The sequence below is a fragment of the Onychomys torridus genome, chromosome 3 (assembly GCF_903995425.1).
Source record: "Onychomys torridus chromosome 3, mOncTor1.1, whole genome shotgun sequence".
NCBI lineage: Eukaryota > Metazoa > Chordata > Mammalia > Rodentia > Cricetidae > Onychomys > Onychomys torridus.
The window spans coordinates 1,722,107-1,741,915 of record NC_050445.1 but is presented as its reverse complement, the minus strand read 5'-3'; the positions used below and the strand labels follow the sequence as shown (position 1 = coordinate 1,741,915).

The following is a 19,809-nucleotide window of genomic DNA, read 5'->3' as shown; positions in this document are numbered from 1 at the left end:
GAGAAAAGCATCAGACTTATCCTAGTTGTGAGGCAACCTCCAAAGGCCCTCAGAAGCTGTCACAGCCCAGAGGCACCCGAGGAGACATGGCTGAGTGCAGTGTGGAATCCTGGGTAAGATCCTGTGAGAGAGACAGGCCATGAGGGAAACTAAGGAAATCTGAGCAGTGTGGGGACTTTGGTTAGTAACCAGTGTACGCTGTGGGTTCATTATGTAAGAAGCATAAGAACTTGTTAATACAAGATATTGTTAACTGTGGGGAACGTGGCTCCCTGTGACCCAGAGGCTGCATACGTCTTTTCAGGAGGAGTCTGGCTCCCCACACCTGCCTTTGATCCAGGAAGCACAGCATTCTAACAAGGCCTCATTTCCCAGTCAGGGTGACTAGAGGCTGCAGTGGGAAGGCAGTCCTGGGAAGACCGTGGCAGCTAGAGCCAACACCGACTCAGGGCTGTGTGGGACCAGAGATGAGCTCCGTGGCTCACACAGATGGATCAGCAGAGAGTGTGTTGCCTGAGTGGCTACGCCCAGCCTCTGAGCAATACTGCCTGTGACTGTACAACCCAGGAGGACAAGGCCAGGTTACATAGATGCTTTTCCCGAGGAAGAGGAGCACAGCACAGTAAGGGGAATAAGGACCCTGAGGAAGACATCCCCAGCCAGGTGACAGTTGGTGAGTCAGCCACGTTAGCTATTGTGTCCTTGATGAGAGATGAGGGAAAACCCCAAGATAAGCCCTCAAACCCTCAGATTGTCTACCTGCCCTCCTTAGGAGTGTCAAGGTCATCAAACAGAAGGGGAGTCTAAGTGGCTGGTGTGGAGGAACGCAAGCAGGCATGGCGATTATGGGCTGCCTCAGCTGGGCTCCTAAGCTAAAGAGGACATGAGGGGAAAAACAAAGAAACCCTAATGTTCTTTCCTTTCTGTTTCTGTGACAAACACCTTGACTAAATGGTCGTGGAGAGGAAAGGACTTATCTGCCTTGCACTTCCAGATCACAATCCATCACTGAGGAAAGTCAGGAGAGAAACTTAGAGCAGACACCATGCAGGGACACTGCTTACTGGCACCCCGACAGATTCCTTCTATGGCCCAAGGGATGGTGCTGCCCACAGTGGGCAGGGTCCTCCTGCATCCATTAACAATCAAGTCATCCTTTCTCCAACGTGCCTATACGCCAGTCTGGCTAGGCAGTTCCTCAATGGAGGCTTTCCTGTCAGCAGGTGACTCTAGGCTGTGTCAAGTGGACAGTTAAAGCTAATGAGGACACCTAATAAGTGAAAGCTGATAATCGAGTGTCACGGTTGGTTTATTATTTGTGGAGCTGCTGGATGATGAATCTCAACTGTCTTCTTCTGTAGTTTGGGAGGCACCTAGGAGATTGGTTTGTCCGAGGTGGTTTCCAGAGAGAATTAACAGAGGAGAAAAAGATTCTTCCTGAATATTGCAGCCGGTACCACTCTGGGAGTAAAAGGGAAGGAAAGCCCACAGCACAGGCCTGCTCTCTGGCTGCTGGGAGCAAAAGTGCTGTACTTCACACAGGTACCCTGCATCACAGAGCACACAGGCAGCCTCCCTTGGACAACCATCTCCAAAGCTGAGCCAGAATACATCCTTGGTCCTTTCAGTTATTTCTGTTCAGATTTTGCCACAGTGATACAGCAGTAACTAGTATACATGAGGCTGGAGAGACACCTCAGAAGTTAGGAGCTCTGGTTGCTCTTCCAGAGGACCCTGGTTCAGTTCCCTGCACCCACACAAGGCCATACACAACCACCTGTAACTCCAGCTCCAGTGGATCCAACACTCTCTTCTACCCTCCAAAGACACTGTCCTCGTGCATACACACACACACACACACACACACACACACAAACACACACTTTCTTTCACGTAATTTTTATTTTGTTTTGTTTTTTGTTTTTGTTTTTCAAGACAGGGTTTCTCCGTGTAGTTTTGGTGCCTGTCCTGGAACTCACTTGGTAGCCCAGGCTGGCCTTGAACTCAGAGATCCACCTGGCTCTGCCTCCCGAGTGCTGGGATTAAAGGCATGCACCACCACCGCCTGGCTCATAAATACATTTTTAAAGCTTTTTTTTTTTTTTTTTTTTTTTTTTTAAGTAACTGAAGATTGATCGGCATAAGAGAAGCTGGGCTGTTGTTGACTGTTTTACACTGTTTTACAAGGAACAGAGATGTGGAGAATATGCAAATGTTGAGGATGCAAGCTGTGAAACTCTGGAGCTTAACAGGCTATTCTGCTGGGAGCTCAGCAGACCAGAATGCCAGGATTGGATTTGAGACCATATTATATTCCAGCAAAGAACTTGTCTCTACCTTTCTATGCTCTAAAGACTGGAAACCTCTAAAGATAGAGGAAATTTCAAGGCAGCATGGTGTTTATCTGTAGCACAGATACTGCTTGCTGCTTTTAACCAAATTTATAATCAGAATTTATGCAAAACCAAAGCAGAGATTTGAATGACTTTCGGTCTGCCTGGAAGAGACATTCTCATAAAGGTGGAGTCAATAAATGTGTGGCTGCTTTGCAGCCCTGGCTGGCATGGAACTCGCTCTGTAGACCAGGCTGGCCTTGAATTCACAGAGATCCACCTGCCTCTGCCTCCCATGTGCTGGGATTATATGTGCATAACACCATGCCTGGCTTGTTTTTAAATTCTACAGGTACCCATAGTTGAGTTTGCCTTGAGTCTGGGAAGAGACTAGGCCTTGGGCTTTAAGCAGAGGTCGGTGGTAGAATATTTTGGTTTTAGGAGGGGAGTTTATATGTCAGTTTGACAAGAGGTGGATTTATGATAGTTCATTTTAGTTAAATATTTTTATTGTGTGTGCATGAGGTAGAACAAAGAGCACATACCGTGTGTGTGTGTGTGTGTGTGTGTGTGTGTGTGTGTGTGTGTGTGTGTGTGTAGGTCAGAGAACAACTTTGAGGCCTTGGTTCTCTTCTTCCACCTTTATGTGGGTTTCGGGCATCAAATTTAGGTCCTCGGGCTTTGGTGGCAAGCTCCTTGGCTGTTGAGCCCAGTGATTGTTAATCTGAATTGTCAACTTCACTAGCCATGAAACACCTGTAATTAATATAGTGTGTCTATGTGGGGATTAACCAAGAGGATGGACCTACTCTGAATGTAAGAGCCTGCAGAATAAAAGGGGAAAGGGGCTGGCTGGAGAGACGGCTCAGCAATTCAGCGCACTTACTGCTCTTCCAGAGGACCCGAGTTCAGTTGCTAGTACCCACATTGGATAGATAGCTCGCAACTGCCTGTATCCAGCTCCAGGAGATCTGATGCCCTCTTCTGGCTTCTGTGGACACACATGTGGCACCCACTCAACACAGATACACATACCCATAAACTTCTTTTAATCAAGAGGAATTAAGATGGTTATGCTCAAAACATGTTTAACACAAAATTTACAGATTTTAAAAAATTTAAGTTTGAACAATCTTACTACATAGTTCTTTCATGTTTTTATTCTAGATATTCAGAGAGTTATAGGCATGTACAGTATGCACAGTTCTTAGGAAAAGCCTGTCTTGTCTGCCTGGCTTGGGTGGGGATGCTGGTGGTCTAACACAGGGCCTTGTGCCTGAGAAGCAGTCTGCTACCCTCTACACTCTGACCCAAAAGGCTTAGATCTAATTCATGGACCAAGTGTCCTGTGAAGTCCTTCGGGGTTACATTTTATTGTTGCTAGTGTCTGCCTCGGTTGCATTCATCTGAATTCTGAGAGTGTAGATATTTAGCAAGCAGCAACCTGTAACCTGGGTGCTGGGTAAGTGTACTAGACCAAACTGCTCACCCACAGAACAGGTTAGGAAGCAACCAGGTACTAACAGTGATGGGATGGCTGAAATGGGTCAGAACTGCTGCTCTGAGGACCAGCCTTCAGCAGCTCAGGAATTGAAAGGGAGCCACAGAGTGGGCGGACTAATCACTCAATTTGACTTTTCTATCTGAGGGAGTAAAACTCAGCTCTCTGAGGCCTTCGAAAAAGAAAACACACACACACACACACACACACACACACACACACTTTCAGGGTCTCTCTTATCATCTCTCTTCTTGGTTTTTCGAGACAGGGTTTCTCTGTGTAGTTTTGGTGCCTGTCCTGGATCTTGCTCTGTAGAGCAGGCTGGCCTTGAACTCACAGAGATCCACCTGCCTCTGCCTCCTGAGTGCTGGGATTAAAGGTGAGTGCCACCACCGCCCGGCTCTCTCTTTATTTCTTTTCTTAACCTCTATCTAGGTATATTTCTTCTGTGTGTACTTAATTTTTTTTCCTTACAGCTTATATGCCCCAGCAAAATCTTTCAGACAATATAAAAATTACAATGTGGTTACAATCTATTTTTAAGTGAATGATTACAGTGAATAAAAGTAAAAAAAAAAAAAATGTTTTTCATATCCCTTACATGATTAACATTTTTTGTATTATAAATGAAAACAGATTATTCCCAAGAACCCACTAACATTCATGTCCAAGGAACTTGTTACAGACTATCAGAGTGTAAGCAAGCAAAATATTTTTTCAGCCAGTTCTTTAGTTGGAAGGCTGCATTTTGTGGTTACAAAGAAAAGATCAATCTCTTTATTATTTATTGCAAAGGTAATCTTATAAAAATGTTTAAAAATCACAAATCTAAACTTTTATATATGAAAAACAAACAGTCAACTCTACTTTAAATCCTCAGGGTGCATACCCATTCATCAACCACTTTTTTATATCAGGAAGCCAAGGGCAGAAATGGGTATAAGGAATTAATCATCACTTTTGATCACCAACTCATCTATATCAAGAAAGGCATGTCACCTAATAATAATTGGGTTGCCTTTGTTCTTACTTCTTGACCTCAACAAATCCTTGCCTGGCCTTTAAAAGTGTGCCTTTCTAAATTTTAAATTGTTCCCCAAGATTTTCTACCTCAAAGCCATTAACAAAAATATCTTAACCTTAACTAACAATTCTACATGTCTGAATTCTTTCTAAGGATGGGGGTTGAATTAGTCTGCTCCATGCCTGGAAAAAGTCAGTCACTGTTATTATAAGTGCCAGTAACACTGCCTGGTGAGGGCCTAGAAACCCCCCGAGAGTTTTCATACAATCCACAGATGATGAGGGTGTGATGACCATGAAGACAACAGAACTGTGCTCGTAACAGCATGGGGTCCTCAGGACCATGGGGCTTTGCCTCTCCAGTGCTCACTCAGCCATGGCTTGGCCAACCACCCAGCCGTATTCCATGAGTGCCAATGCTGCCTGTTGGTCCCCTCGCACAGCCCCCTACACAGAACCTTCCTGCCTTCTGTCCTGGCACTACAGCGTTGCTGTTCTTCCTGGGCGGGACCCCATGTTTGTGGTAGATAAATATTTCAAGAAAAGATAACAGTGCCCTGACTCACTTATCCATGCACTCAGCCGTCACCAGTTCTGAGCCCTCATAAGCCCACACCTTGTCCTTGGTGGTGTGTTGGACAGTGTGAGGACAGCAGACAGTCACTGTATTGTTCATGTGGGGTGCCACAGTCTCCGCCCCTGGGACTCTGGGAGCTGTGGGGGACAGATGGGAGTGGCTAACCCCTGCTCTCCTGTCTCACCACCTCTGCCCACAGGCATCTAGTAGTCATGCTTCAGGGCAGAAAAAAACTACAGGTAATGCACCAGGAATAACCCTTGACCCCTAAGGCCTGGGTGCTGTCTCCTGCAGGAAGCAGATCTGTACTCAGCCTCTCAGAGCATCCTCCCTCACATCTTTGTCTCCAGTTATGTCGAACTCTAACCCGCTCATAGGTGCAGCCTTATTTTGAGGGTTTTTCTTTTCTCCTTCCCTGTCTCACTTACCCCTGGGTCTTAGAGTCAGCTTTGGGAAGAACCTACGCTCAACCACATGCAGTAGGTGTTTGCAAACTGAGTTAATTAATTAATTACTTGAGTAAGAGTCTGATCACTCAAAGAAATCGCCCAGGAGGGAGAATGGAGTTTAGAAAGTACAGTGTTAACAAGATAGAAAGTGGAAGTTGATGAGAAAAACAGACCAGTGCTTTCAGAGGAAGAAGCCATTGAGACTTCCTGTCTGCCTGGCTCAGAGGCAAGGTAGGGATAGAGCACCCACTGTGTGGTCTTATGGCTGGTCACATTAGCTTTGAGAACAGAGGATGAGACCTCTCCTTGTTGTGTGTCTCTGCAGCCACACTGGGCCCTGCCTGCTCACCGGAGGCAGTCAGGAGTAGTGATGGGGAAAGGGGCATGGGAACCAGCCAAGTTAGAAATGCCTAGGAGATGTGCTACTTTGAGGGCCGATTTAATAAGATGGCTTTAGTTTATTTTGTGTGCATGAGTGTTTTACCTGCACGTATGTATATATACTACATGGGTGCAGTGCCTGCGGAGGTCAAGCAAGGGTGTCAGATCTCCTGGAACTAGAGTTAAAAACGGTTGTGAGCCACAATTTGGGTGCCAGGAACCAAACCCAGGTCCTCTGCAAGAGCAATGAGTGTTCTTAACTGCTCAGAGCCTGAAGGCAAGCCTGCTTGCTGTTCCAGACATTAGCTCTGTCCAGGAAACTCACTCCACACCCAAAAGAAGCACAGCTGGAACCATGGAGGAGGATGCTCGCTAGCTGGCTTGCAAGATGGTTTACGCTCAGCTAGCTTGCTTCAACAGTTGAAGACCTAGGTAGGCCTTTAGGTGTGACCTTGCTACACTAGTTTCTTTTAGATAGGGGACTTTTCCAACTAGGTTCTTTACTTTTTCCTAAGTAGAAAATTGTATCATATGCAGATAGCTTAGGGGATTTCTTTTCATTCTGTAGACATTTCCCCCTCATCTTGTCCTATTATGCCAACTAGAACTTCCAGAATTCTCCTGATTAAAATCAGCAAAAGTGGATGGATACCCTCTTCTCATCAAGTATTAGCAGTGGGTCTTCCGCATACACATTCTTTGTCGACTGAAAGGGGGGTTGTTTATTATAACTAACCCATTGCTTTTTCTTTTTAGCAGAAGACTCAGAAAGTGGCGTTTATATGCGATTCATGAGGTCACATAAGTGTTATGACATCGTTCCAACCAGTTCAAAGCTTGTTGTCTTCGACACTACATTGCAAGTGAGTATATCTGGCTTCCATGATCTTCTGATGGCTTATTGGGGCAGCTGCTTGCATGGATTCAATCCAGCAATGGCAGCAGGTCTTTGCTGATTCTTTCCACGAATCAAACCTTGGGCTGAGGTTTTGTCTGTATCCGCATGGTAACCTCAAAGGAACATGCTATTGCTAAACTCATTGTACTGATACAGAAATTGAATTCTAGCTGAACATAAATCAAAGTTTAATCCACAGACTCCTTATCCCCCAGCTAGTGTGGTAAGGTGTAGAATTTGAACCCAGGCCTGTCGGCTGTGGGTTGGCACTATGTGTACTAACCTCCCCTTCCCCACTGGTGCCTGATTGTCTTTCTTGGTTATTAAGTAAACTTATGATTAATATTAGAAAAGATGTCGAGGTGGATAATTTCTTGAAAAAGAACTTTATTGATCTATCCCAGCAGGAAATTTGAACCTGAATTTTTTGCTGTTAAAATTGTTTTTATTGGAGCTTATTTTTTTTTATCAATATGGCTTATGTGAAAGTTCTAATTTATATGTTCTAAATATATGTTCTATATTATATGTTCAGTGTAATGATCAAGCTACATCCAGTATATAAGATGTATATATGCATAGTACATACATGCACACATGTGCAAGCACAGACACATCACATCATCAAGTAAGATTGTCTTCACTTGTTTTCTAAGAAGTAGATACTGAGCCAAGAACTTGTGGGCAACTTGCTTGTGGCAGATGTGCTCCCAGGAAAAACCCCAAAGATAGGGGAAAAGAGACAGGACCCCAGAAGCCAGTAAGCATGTGATTTCAACAACAGCCTGTTGGGGGCAGCCTCAGCTAGAGACCAGATGGAACCCTGAGCTCTCAGAAGAGTTGATCCCAGCCTCTTGTATTCTGCATCCAAAGCTGACCTGGGAGAGACCTCCCAGTTCCTCCAGCTTTGCCGGGCTGCCTTTTGCCTCTCGCCACTGTTCGTTCCCACACCTTACACTGTAGAGGAAACCCCAGGCCCCGGGAACCGTTCCTCCTGCCTTCCATCCCGCCGCACGGGACCAACGGGAAGACAGAAGCAGTTTTTGCTTTTGCTTAATTGCATTTTTAACTTTTTTGTTTTTTTAAATTTATGGAAATACAATTGGTTTTGTAAGTGTGCTTTAAGACCTGTGAGCTGGTAGATTCTCATTGAACTGGGTAACCTTCAGGGTTCATTTTAAGCCCCTAAGATTCTCTGATTCTTAGTCATTGAACAGAAGTAAACACATGATCACAGTAGGGAAGGTGGGTCTTAAAGTCATTCTAAGAAATGTCTCTACAGCTGTTGCTACAAGTTTCAGTATTGAAATAACTAGACATTCTGTAGGGTGGTGGTGGCATACGCCTTTAATCCCAGCACTCAGGAGGCAGAGGCAGGCGGATCTCTGTGAATTCAAGTCCAGCCTGATCTACAAAGCGAGTTCCAGGACAGCCAGAACTACACAGAGAAACCCTGTCTCAACAAAAAACAAAAAACAAAAAAGAAGGAGGAGGAGGAGGAGGAGAAGAAAACTAGACATTCCGAGTCCCCAAAACTAACTGCTGGCCCAGCCCATTACACCCTTACCCCTGCTTCCCCCACGCTCTTGACCCTTCACTTTTACATAAGCAGCCACAAGCACCAATCTGCTGTTTAACTAGACTTTATTGTGCCCTGGGGTTGACACTCTTTGGAATTAAGAATTTAGCCAGGATGAGTAATATGTGAAAAATGTAATGCTTTCTGGATGCCAAGGTCAGTAATTCAGTAAATATCGTTTCTGCAGTTAACCAAAGCCATATCCCGTCCTAGAAGTCATTCACCCTGTGAGTCTGAGCTTGGAGGGAGCTGGAATTTTTGAACAAGGAGACAGAGCATGTTGGTAGTGGTTAGAGCAAAGGGAAAGGTGTGCATGAGATTCTTGATGAAGACTAAATACAGCAGTTGTCCTTGACATACCCAGAGAACTAAGAGAACAGTCAAGGGCCAGAGTGTCAGGACAAGCTGAATGCCCATTCCCAGAGGTCTGATGAGTGAATGACTTCTAAAATGTACACACAGAACACTGTAATGTGGCCATTAAGAAGAAGGAAAGAGCGAGGCATAGTAGCACATGCCTGTAATCCCAGCATTTGGGAGATAGAGGCAGGGGGACCAAGAGTTCAAGATCATCCTCAGCTACATGATAAGTTAAAGGCTAGCCTGGGCCACTTGAAAGGAGTGTAGTCAGGCTTTTCTTTGGGCCGCCAGCTCACAAAAAACAACACAGAGACTTACATTAATTATGAAAGCTCGGCCTTAGCTTAGGCTTGTTTATAACTAGCTCTTATAAATTAGCCCATTTCTATTAATTTACTTTCTGCCTCATGGCTTCACTGCCTCATGTTCATACTGCCCATCCTGCTTGTTCTGTGTCTCCTGGTGTCTTCACCGCCTTCTTCCCAGCGTCCTCTCTGCCCAGAAATCCTGCCTAGCTAATGGCTGTTCAGCTTTTCTTTTTTATATTATCAGCTTGATACAGTATAAATTCTTATCCTAATAGTGTAATGTTTCATTGAGGCTTGCCCAGTAATTGTGTAAAAACAAAACTTATTATAAGCCACAGTCATCCTAGGGTCCCTCCTGCTATATAGCCTCCCTGGTTCTGTGGGTGGCAGTCTGATTGTTCTTTGCTTCCCACCCCCCATCCCCCCATCCCCCCCACCCCGAACTGAGGACAGAACTCTACCACTGAACTAAATCCCCAACCCTGTTCTTTGCTTTATATCTAGAATCCACTTATGAGTGAGTACATACCATGTTTGTCCTTCTGTGTTTAGGTTACCTCACTCAGGATGATATTTTCTAGTTCCATCCATTTGCCTGCAAATTTCATGCTGTCATTGTTTTTCTCTGCTGAGTAGTACTCCATTGTGTTTATGTACCACATTTTCTTAATCCATTCTTCAGTTGACAGGCATCTTGGTTGTTTCCAGGTTCTGGCTATTACAAATAGTGCTGCTGTGAACATAGTTGAGCATGTATTGTTGTGGTATGATTGAGCATTCCTTGAGTATATGCCCAAGAGTAGTGGTATAGCTGGGTCTTGAGGTAAATCGATTCCCAAATTTTCTGAGAAACCGCCATACTGATTTCCACAGTGGTTGTACAAGTTTGCATTCCCACCAACAGTGGAGGAGTGTTCCCTTTGCTCCACATCCTCTCCAAAATTGACTGTCATTAGTGTTTTTGATCATAGCCATTCTGACAGGTGTAAGGTGGTATCTCAGAGTCGTTTTGATTTTCATTTCTCTGATAATTAAGGATGTTGAGCATTTCTTTAAATGTCTTTCAGCCATTTGTGATTCTTCTTTTGAGAATTCTCTGTTTAGCGCTTTAGCCCATTTTTTAATTGGATTGTTCAGTATTTTGATGTCTAGTTTCTTGATTTCTTTATATATTTTGGAGATCAGTCCTCTGTCAGGTGTGGGGTTGGTGAAGGTCTTTTCCCATTCTGTAGGCTGTCTTTTTGTCTTACTGACTGTGTCCTTTGCCCTACAAAAGCTTCTCAATTTCAAAAGGTCCTGTTTATTAATTGTTGTGCTCAGTATTTGTGCTGTTGGTGGTATATTTAGGAAGTGATCTCCGGTGCCAATGTGTTCAAGACTACTTCCTACTTTCTCTTCTATTAAGTTTAGTGTAACTGGATTTCTGTTGAGGTCTTTGATCCACTTGGACTTGAGTTTGGGGCTGTTCAGCTTTTTATTAAACCAGTCCCAGTGACACATTCTTCACAGTGTACACAAAGATTATTCCACAACAGAGGAGAAAGGAGGAAGGAAAGAGTTTGTTGAAAAATTATGTTTTGTTCTGTTTTCAAAAGGGAGACAGAGAACAGCATGTATAATAGCCACAGTACTCAGAGACTGATGGATCTGGTAAACCAACGTCAGCCATGTCCAAGGAGACTAGAAGGTAGATGCTCCAAGGCCAGAGGAAAGCCCTGACAGACAAGAGCAGAGTGGAACTGGGGTGCTGTGTCACCCTGAAACAAAGGAGGAAGACATTCCTGCTTAAGGCTTTCCAGCTTGGGTCTCTCAAGACCTACTCAACCACCTACAAAATCCCCTAAGTTTAATACTGTCATGAACCAAGGGTTCCAAGTCTCCCCTTTCCATCTCTCAGACCTGAGGAAGTGGAAATCCAACATCGTGTGGGATAGTGCCCACTAAGGGGTTATCATCACTGTCACACCCTAGAGTGGTCCATCGTGTTGCCCATGGCCACTGTGAAGCATATCCACAAGCCAGCTGTTTCCACCTGCTGAGCTCCTGGCAGAGGAAGACACTGCGGGCACTGCTGTCACCTCAGGGAAGGCAAGCACTGTCTGTACCTAACAGTGTAGAGTGCCACCGTGCACACCAGCACCTAGCTCAGGGGCTGGGGACTGCTGAGGTCAAGCTGCATGGTCTTTTGGCATCCCGTGGTTAGTTGTGGAGTCTCTGTCAGGGTCCAGCAACGAGCCAGAAATGATTTTCCAAATGGAAAGAATTGTCTTAGAGGAAGGCCTGGCTGCGTCAGGATGTTTTTCTGGTGTGGATTTTTTTTTTTTTTTTTTTTTTTTTGGTGTCTGTGGGGGAGGTGGATTTCTTATTGATGGAAGCATTGTGCAACTTTCTAAGCATTGACCTCGCTGTGTCATCGGCCCAGCAGAAGAGCAGTTAGACTTGCTTCACAGGCTGAAATCCCAGTGAAAATTGCTTTTGGAGCCCCTCAGTACAAGTGTCCTAGTAGCACACATAAATGTCTACCTCCAGCCTCCAGAAGACCCACTCAGAGTCCTGTGATAGCAGGAACATCAACCTTTGCACGTCCCCAGGGATGCTCTCCTCATGTGATTTGCTAACCCAGTAGCCAGAAATTCCAGAAGCCTCCTATTTGACTGAAGCCAACAAGCCTCTGGAGAGCTTCTGCCTGATGTTAGGATCACACTCTCAGGAAGAGAGCAGACTGCCACAGCCTGAGCCTGTAGCCTGACTGTACTTTTGGTGACCCAAGCTCTAGCGGACATGCTACCTGCTACCTGATATCCAGAGCCCCTGCCCGAACTAGAGGACTGGGGTGGCATTTTATGGTCAGAACCGATGTCCAGTTCCTTGTGTCCCTGTTTGCAAGTCCCATGGGAAGGGCACCAGGCAGGGAACTCTGTATGTGAAAATGGCATGGCCACAACCCAGTGCTATAAGTGACCTGGCCCAGACCGGAAACAGCCAGAGGACAGGGTCCTCATATCTGATGACTCAAGTCAGGCTTTTGGCCACTAGAGTTCTCATTAAGTAGCTAAAATAAAATGAGAAGGTTGGGTCAGTTTCATTCCTGGGGACACTAATCAGTTAGCTGCCACCAAAGATCCCTATGGAGGCAGATCGTTCTGATTCCCACCCCTTCCTGGTTGCCCTTGATAGGTACCTGCACCTGCCTTGGCTTGACTCCTGCACTGGCCCGCTGTTGCCAGGGAATACTGTTCCCATGGAAACCAGCAAGGCTGCTCCAGGTGCCATCTGCGTAGTGGTACGGCACCGCCTCCAGTTACGGCATGTGGCACATGCGTTCTTCTACAGCTCAAAGAGAATGTCCTCAGGCGCTGAATGTGCTCTTGAGGAGTCATTCCTGTCTTCATTTTCCTGTAGGAGAAGCAGCATCCCAACCTCACTTAACATGGCCTTAACATGCCCTGACCCGAGGCGGCCATTGAGCAGCGAGAACCCGGCCTAGCTGCACAGGCGAAGCATTCGATGAGTCCACCAGTAGCACTCAGTCCGCTGGCTGAGTGTTCAGTTGCTTTTTGGCCTGTTCTCACACATTCTTTCCACATTTCTGCAGATGTAAGATAGCAGGATGTTACAGTTCGTTCTGTGTGTGAGCTGTTTCCTGCTGTGGGGCATGGTGAAACCTGTCCCCAGAAAGAAGACGACAAGACTGACTGGGATCATCTTGAGAAGAATGAGGCCTGTGTCACGTTCACCCACGAAAGTCTGTCACGGGATTTCTAGCAAAGAAAGATGATTCTTAGACAGTGGCAAGCCAGCCATTGAAAGGCTGAGAGAAAGGCCAAAATTCTGGAATGTGGTGATCAAACCTATAGTCCCAGCACTCAGGAGACAGAGGCAGGAGAATTGCTGCAAGTTCAGTCCAGCCTGGTCTACATAGCAAGACCATCTCAAAAAAAGGGGGGAAAACATTAAAAATACACACACACGTACGTGCATGTCAGCAGAAGTGAAATAGGATATACCCAGAAGAGGAATGCACAGTGTAATTTTAATTTGAGATGAAAATTATGATGCACAAGAAAAATAGGATACTCAGTATTCTCAAGGCCAGAAGAAAAGGAAGAACTGGTCCCCTTGCTCAAGCTGAGGGCCCTGGCGTGGCTGGAACCTTTCTCCTCAGCCTGTGCTGCTTTCGTCATCAAGGGAAATGGTCATGAGCTTGGAAGGGTGAAATTGTAACAGAGGAAGATCCTTTAGAGATGATGAACTGTTATCTCTGAACAGAACTGAGTCTGACTCCTGTGCGGACAGATCACATCCTGACACAGTAAGAGATTATGTAGAGTTGGCAGAGATTACCAGGCCCTCTGTGACGTCGGAGGACCTGTGGAAAACAGATCTGATACGAGGGAAGGAAAAGGAGAGGACTCCCCCAGCAGCATGAATGGAGCCTCTCGAGAATTCATGGCACACCCATGCACGCTCACACATGTGCGCGCACACAAAAGCAGTGCTTGAGCCAAGTGTGGTTCATGCATGCCTGTGATCCCAGTACTTGCCAGGTTGAGGCAGGAGGATCAAAAGTTTGAGATGAACACGGACTACAAAACCCTATCTTTAAAACAAATAAACGTGAACTGGAACTATTCAGTTTCCTCTGCAGTGACTAATTTCAGGGCCTGGGGACACTTGGAACTGAAACATTTGGGAGCAGGGGTTTTAGGCAGACTGATCAGCAAAGTCATCATGAGAAAGCAAGAATTTCTTCATGCTTTTTAGTAGTCAAAATATGTAAATATTGACATTAAACCTCACAGAGCTGGCTCAGTTGTTGCTGGTGCAGAGGATACAGGTTCAGTTCCCAGGGCTCACATGACAGCTCACTACCACCTGCAGTTCCAGTTCCTGGAGAGCCAACACCCTTCGACCTCTGTGGGCACTGCACATACGGACATGCAGGCAAAACACTGCATACATAAAATATGTTTTAAAAAAAATTTTTAGGGGTTGGGGATTTAGCTCAGTGGTAGAGCCCTGGGTTCAGTCCTCAGCTCTGGCAAAAAATAAATAAACAAAATTTTTTAGTTAAGTACCCACTTCCAGAATTTTCTTCTGCTGGGTGAAGGTTTTTCCAGTTTTTAATGTCAAATATAATACCACATTGAACATCTTTGATTCAAGGAATCCCACTCCCCAATATAATCCAGTAGAAACAAGCTATAGTACAAATGGGTAGGAGTGGTTTTGTGATTCTTGATATAAGTTGTGCTTAAACACTGTCTTAGTTAGGGTCACTATTGCTGTGATGTAACATGACCAGAAGCAACGTGAAGAGGAAGGGGTTTATTTCTATTACAGTTTCATATAAACAGTTCATCACTGAAAGCAGTGAGATCAGGAACTCACACAGGGCAGGAACCTGGAGGAAGGAGCTGATGCAGAGGCCATGGAGGGGTGCTGCTTTCTGGCTTGCTCTGCATGCTTTCCTGTAGAACCCAGGACCACACACCAGCTTAAGGATGGCACCACCCACAGTGGGCTGGGCCCTCCACATTAGTCATTAATTAAGAAAATTCCCTACAGGCTTGCCTCCAGCCTGTTCTTAGGGAGGCGTTCTCTTACTTGAGGTTCTCTTCTCTCAGATGATTTTTTTAGCTTGTGTCAAGTTGACATGAAACTGCCCAGCATGAACATATAACTTAAAATAGTGCTGGTGGGCCAGCAAGGTTCTCACTGGGAAAGATACTCGCCACCAAGCCCAGTAACCAGAGTTCACTCCTCAGGACCCACATGTAGGAGAGAGCTGGCGACTGCCACAATTGCCCTCTGACTTCCACTTGTGCACTATGGCATGCATGATCTGTCCCCATACACACACAATAAATGAATGTAGTGAAAAATTTAAATAATTCTCATATTAGGTAAAACATAAAAGCGTATGTTTGAGCCAGGTGGTGGTGGCTCACACCTTTAATCACAGCACTCAGAGAGCCAGGCGGATCTCTGAGTTCAAGGCCAGCCTGGGCTACAGAGTGAGTTCCAGGACAGGCACCAAAACTACACAGAGAAACCCTGTCTCGAAAAACAAAAAAGCATATGTTTGTGTAACTGAGACAGACTACCCCAGATAAACACCTTCAAAGGGAAGAGCTTAGTTATGGCAGTTCCCCAGGTTGCCACAAACTGTCACTTTTCCTGGTTAGGTTGGGACTATGGCAGCATGGTACATCGTGGTGAGAGCGGTGGTGGAGGAGGTCTGTTCACCCCATGGTGGTGGGAAGCTAAAAGATGGAAGAGAAAGGGAAGGGCCAGGAGTGGTGGACTACCTGGAATCCTAAAACCCAGAAGCGTCTGAGGCTGATGGACCACAAATTCCAGACTAGTTTAGGCTGCACAGGGAGAGCCTATCTCCAAAAAAAAAAAAAAAAAAAAAAAAAAGGAGAGGCAGAGGGTCCCAGTGCCCTTCAGGGCCACACCCTCAGTGGCCTAACTTCCTTCCACGCAGGCAAACCACTCTAGGGTCCACAGTACAGCAGCAACTCTGAATAATGTTTTAATGTTTCATTTGCATTCCTTGAATTATTAATGATCATAGGATGTTTTCCTTGTTTGCATAGGCTGTTTAGAGGATTATTTTCAGCCATGAGCTTTTGACTCTCAATAAATCAAGTATGACACCTTACAGTGTCCCTAAGGATGTGTGTTAACACAGCCGAGAAGCGCCTGCGCCTTCCCGGCCCTAGAGCCCAGGCTTGTCTAGTGCCGTAAAGTGCCGCTATTGCTGAATGCCTTTCTCATCATCAGGGGATGGGGAAACGTGTTATCTGTTGTGATTTTTAATATAATGACCAATTATCATTTCAAATAATTCAGTGTAACTCTGAGATAAATTATCAATCACATGTGGGAGAAATTTAGCTGTTCTTTAATTATTTTGTATAATTTTAATTACAGAAAGTCTGTGAATGCAAGAATATTTAGCTACAGCAAAGAAAAAAAATTGAAGTTAATTGTCTTTCGGTTTCAAAAAAAATAATCCCCACTCCCTTTACCAGGTGTGGGCAGCCTGCAGCCCATAAGCCACGTGCAACCAGAGTGCTCTGAATACAGCTGAACACAAAATTAAAATCTTATGAGGACTAGGGAGATGGCTCGGTGCCCAAACCATTTGCCACAAGTGTGAGGACCTGAGTCCAAATCCCCAGGACCCATATAAAAAGCTGGCCTTGGTAGTGCCTGTCTGACATCTGTTGCTCCTATAGTGCAAAGGGAGGCCCAGACAGGAGGCTCTGTGGAAGCCTGCCGTCAGTCAGCCAGCCTGGTGTGTGCAGCCAGCGACAAAGAAGACACCTGTCCTAAACCAAGGTGAAAGGCAAGGACCAACACCAACACATGAAGTTGTCTTCTGACCTCCACACGTGTACCCACACTCATGCACATCTACACCTACACATACACACACATATATATACATACAAAAGAAAAATATGAGGGTTTTTTGTGATTTTTTTTTTAATTTAATTGCATTGTGTTATAGAATATTAATTTAAGATGTGTTACGTTTGTTTATGCTGTGGAATATTTAATTATACAAAGATGTGTTGTGTTCTTTTATGTTACACTTGTTTAACTCTGTGAAGCTGTGTTACTGTGCCTGTCTAAAACATCTGATTGGTCTAATAAAGAGCTGAACGGCCAATAGCGAGGCAGGAGAAAGGATAGGTGGGGCAGGCAGAAAGAGAGAATAAATAGACAAAATCTGGGAAGAGGGGATCACGGACAAGAAAAGAAGGGGCCAGCCACACAGCCAGACACGGAATAAGAAGTAAAAGCTATACAGAAATAGAGAAAGGTAAAAGCCCAGAGGCAAAAGATAGATGGAATAATTTAAAGTTACGAAAAGATGTTTAGAAACAAGCCAAGCTAAGACCGGGCATTCATGAGTAAGAATAAGCCTCTGATTTATTTGGAAGCTGGGTGGCAGGCCCTCCCAAAGAGCCAAAAGAGTTTAAAAAAAAAAACAAAAAACAACTACAGCACTGATCTAGTGAGAGTTTTGCAAAAATGGCAATGTCATGTCACAGTGTCAAAAGGCTAGACACATCTAAATACCTTTAACTAGGCTGCACAAACTATTTTGCTAACAAATGTTATTTGTAGCCTATCAAACTTAATCGATAGTTACTGGTAAGATTTGGTTGAAGCCTTAGTTGAGAGTATTTTCCTCCTGAAATGGGGACTTTAAAAGGATGTTTTGTTTCTGGTTTCTCTCCAGGTTAAAAAGGCCTTCTTTGCCTTAGTAGCCAACGGAGTCCGCGCAGCGCCTCTGTGGGAAAGTAAAAAGCAGAGCTTTGTAGGTGAGTGGCAGAGCTGGGGAAGGCTGTCTGGGAAGGGACCTCCTGTCCCTGCAGAGTGCTCCATATTCCATCCCTGTTGGTTCAGCCTGATAGACATTTTCCAAATTGAAGAACATTCTGGCTTCTGCATACTGAACCAGACCAGACCACTAGTGAATTTAGAACAATTGTGTCGTGACCTTATTGCAGTCTTTCTTGCTTTTCAGGTGTTTGGGGTTTTTATCAGCTTAGGGAGGAAAATGACCACAGATGTGGTCAGCTGAGCTGAGGGCCCTTGCTCTGGGCTGTGTGCTGGCTCTGTTGAGTCACTGTTCATCACTGTGTAAATGACAGCAAGCATCATGTGAATGTAATCAATGTCTGCTAAATCATTAACTGTCAGTAATGCCGGGTAAGCCCTGGATGGGGTAGTACACGCCTATAAACCCAGCACTCGGGGTGCAGAGGCAGGAGGATTACAAGTTCCAGCCTAAGCAAGACCTTGTCTGGAATAGCTAAGAGCCTGGGGTGTCGTTTAGTGTTACAGGGACTGCTTGCCATGTGCAAGGCCCTGGGTGTGACCGTAGCATTGAAAGGGAAGAGGGTGTGTGCCTTCCAACTGTGTAAACCCTGTCACACCTGACCCCAGTCAGAAAAGCCTGACAGCGCTGTCACGCTAGAACATTATTCTGAAAGTCTGCTCTTCCTCTGGACTAGAATGTTCTTTTTTGTTTCTGTTTTTCCAGCTTAGCCTCGTAGCATAACAGCTCTGGCTGTCCTGGAACTCACTTTGTAGACCAGGCTGGCCTTGAACTCAGAGATCCACCTGCCTCTGTGTCCTGAGTGCTGAGATTAAAGGCATGCACCACCACCACCACCACCACCACCACCACCACCACCACCACCACCACCACCAGCACCACCGGGCCCCTATAATGGTTCTTGTGGAAAGCATTCCTTTTTGTCACCCCCACAGTTGTAGTTCCCAGCACATAGTAGGCCTGCAGTGAGTGGTGCCTCTGCTAAAGCCATTGTATTCAGAATGCTTCTCAGGAAACGGTCCAGGTGCCCCAGAAGTCCCACCATCGCAGCACTTGGGAATTTCTGCATCTCTGCTGAAGCATTTAAAATTATTCACATGCAGCTACAATTCTTTGTGGTATTTTGTGAGTGTTGGTGCGTTCTCTGTCCATCAGGCTTCAGTTTGCATTTCTGGGTTAGTGTAGAAAATACATGTTCTTTCTTTACTACACGAGATTGAGCCTGAGATCTTGTGTTGTATTTTGCAAGACTTCCTAGTAAACATTGCAGATTCACTTGCCACTAAAGCTTTCCTTCTCTATGTCTTTTTGGCACGCATGAGAGGCCCGAGATTGATGTCCAGAATCATCCTCCATCATTTGTCCTCTTTATTCTTTGAAGCAGGGTCTCTCAATCAAACCCAGAGCTTGTCAGTATGCCCAGTCTCACCAGCCGGCTCTGGGATCCCCTGCCTCCACCTTCTAAGGCTGGAATTGCAAGCGGGCCACCATTCTGAGGGTGCAGACTCCTGACCTCACACATTATGTGGCCAATGCTCTCACCACTGAGCAGCCTCTCCGGTTCCTTAGTTTTGTTTTAACTTGTGATTCTTTGTTCCAGGGATGCTCACTATTACAGACTTCATAAATATACTACACAGATACTATAAATCACCTATGGTAAGTGGCATAGACTTCACTGTGTGTGTGGTTAGGATGGGGTGGACTTTCCTAGTACGTATTTAATAGATAAGGAACTTCAGTATAAGACTTCCAACCCAAGTAAACAGTGAGCTTAGCCTCATGGCATTTAATTGACATTTGAAGAAGGCACCAAGGAAAAAAGAGTAATAACTGCTTTCTTCAGCTCACAGACTTCTCCGTTCTGATTTACTGCCCTGGCATGTGTAAGTTTCTGCTGCTTGGTGACTGGCCCCATATGCAGTCTGCAGTACCTGCATCTGCTAGGACCAGGAAGGGCGGTGCCTCCCCGACTTCCTCTTAGTGGTTGGCCTACGGCCTCACCCTGGAGATAATGTGGCCACAGGGCTCTCTTTTT

At 45.3% G+C, this 19,809-nt stretch overlaps 1 protein-coding gene across 2 annotated transcripts in view; it reads left to right on the top strand.

Moving 5' to 3' along the window:
* Nucleotides 1–19,809, top strand: part of Prkag2 (protein kinase AMP-activated non-catalytic subunit gamma 2) — a 155,677-nt gene that overhangs the window by 117,798 nt on the left and 18,070 nt on the right. The window contains exons 4-6 of one of the 2 annotated variants that reach the window (XM_036180435.1): nt 7,021–7,127; nt 17,670–17,751; nt 19,372–19,430. In XM_036180435.1, coding sequence (XP_036036328.1) covers nt 7,021–7,127; nt 17,670–17,751; nt 19,372–19,430 — 248 coding nt within the window. The remainder of the gene's footprint in view (nt 1–7,020; nt 7,128–17,669; nt 17,752–19,371; nt 19,431–19,809) is intronic. The other variant, XM_036180436.1, reaches the window with a different exon arrangement.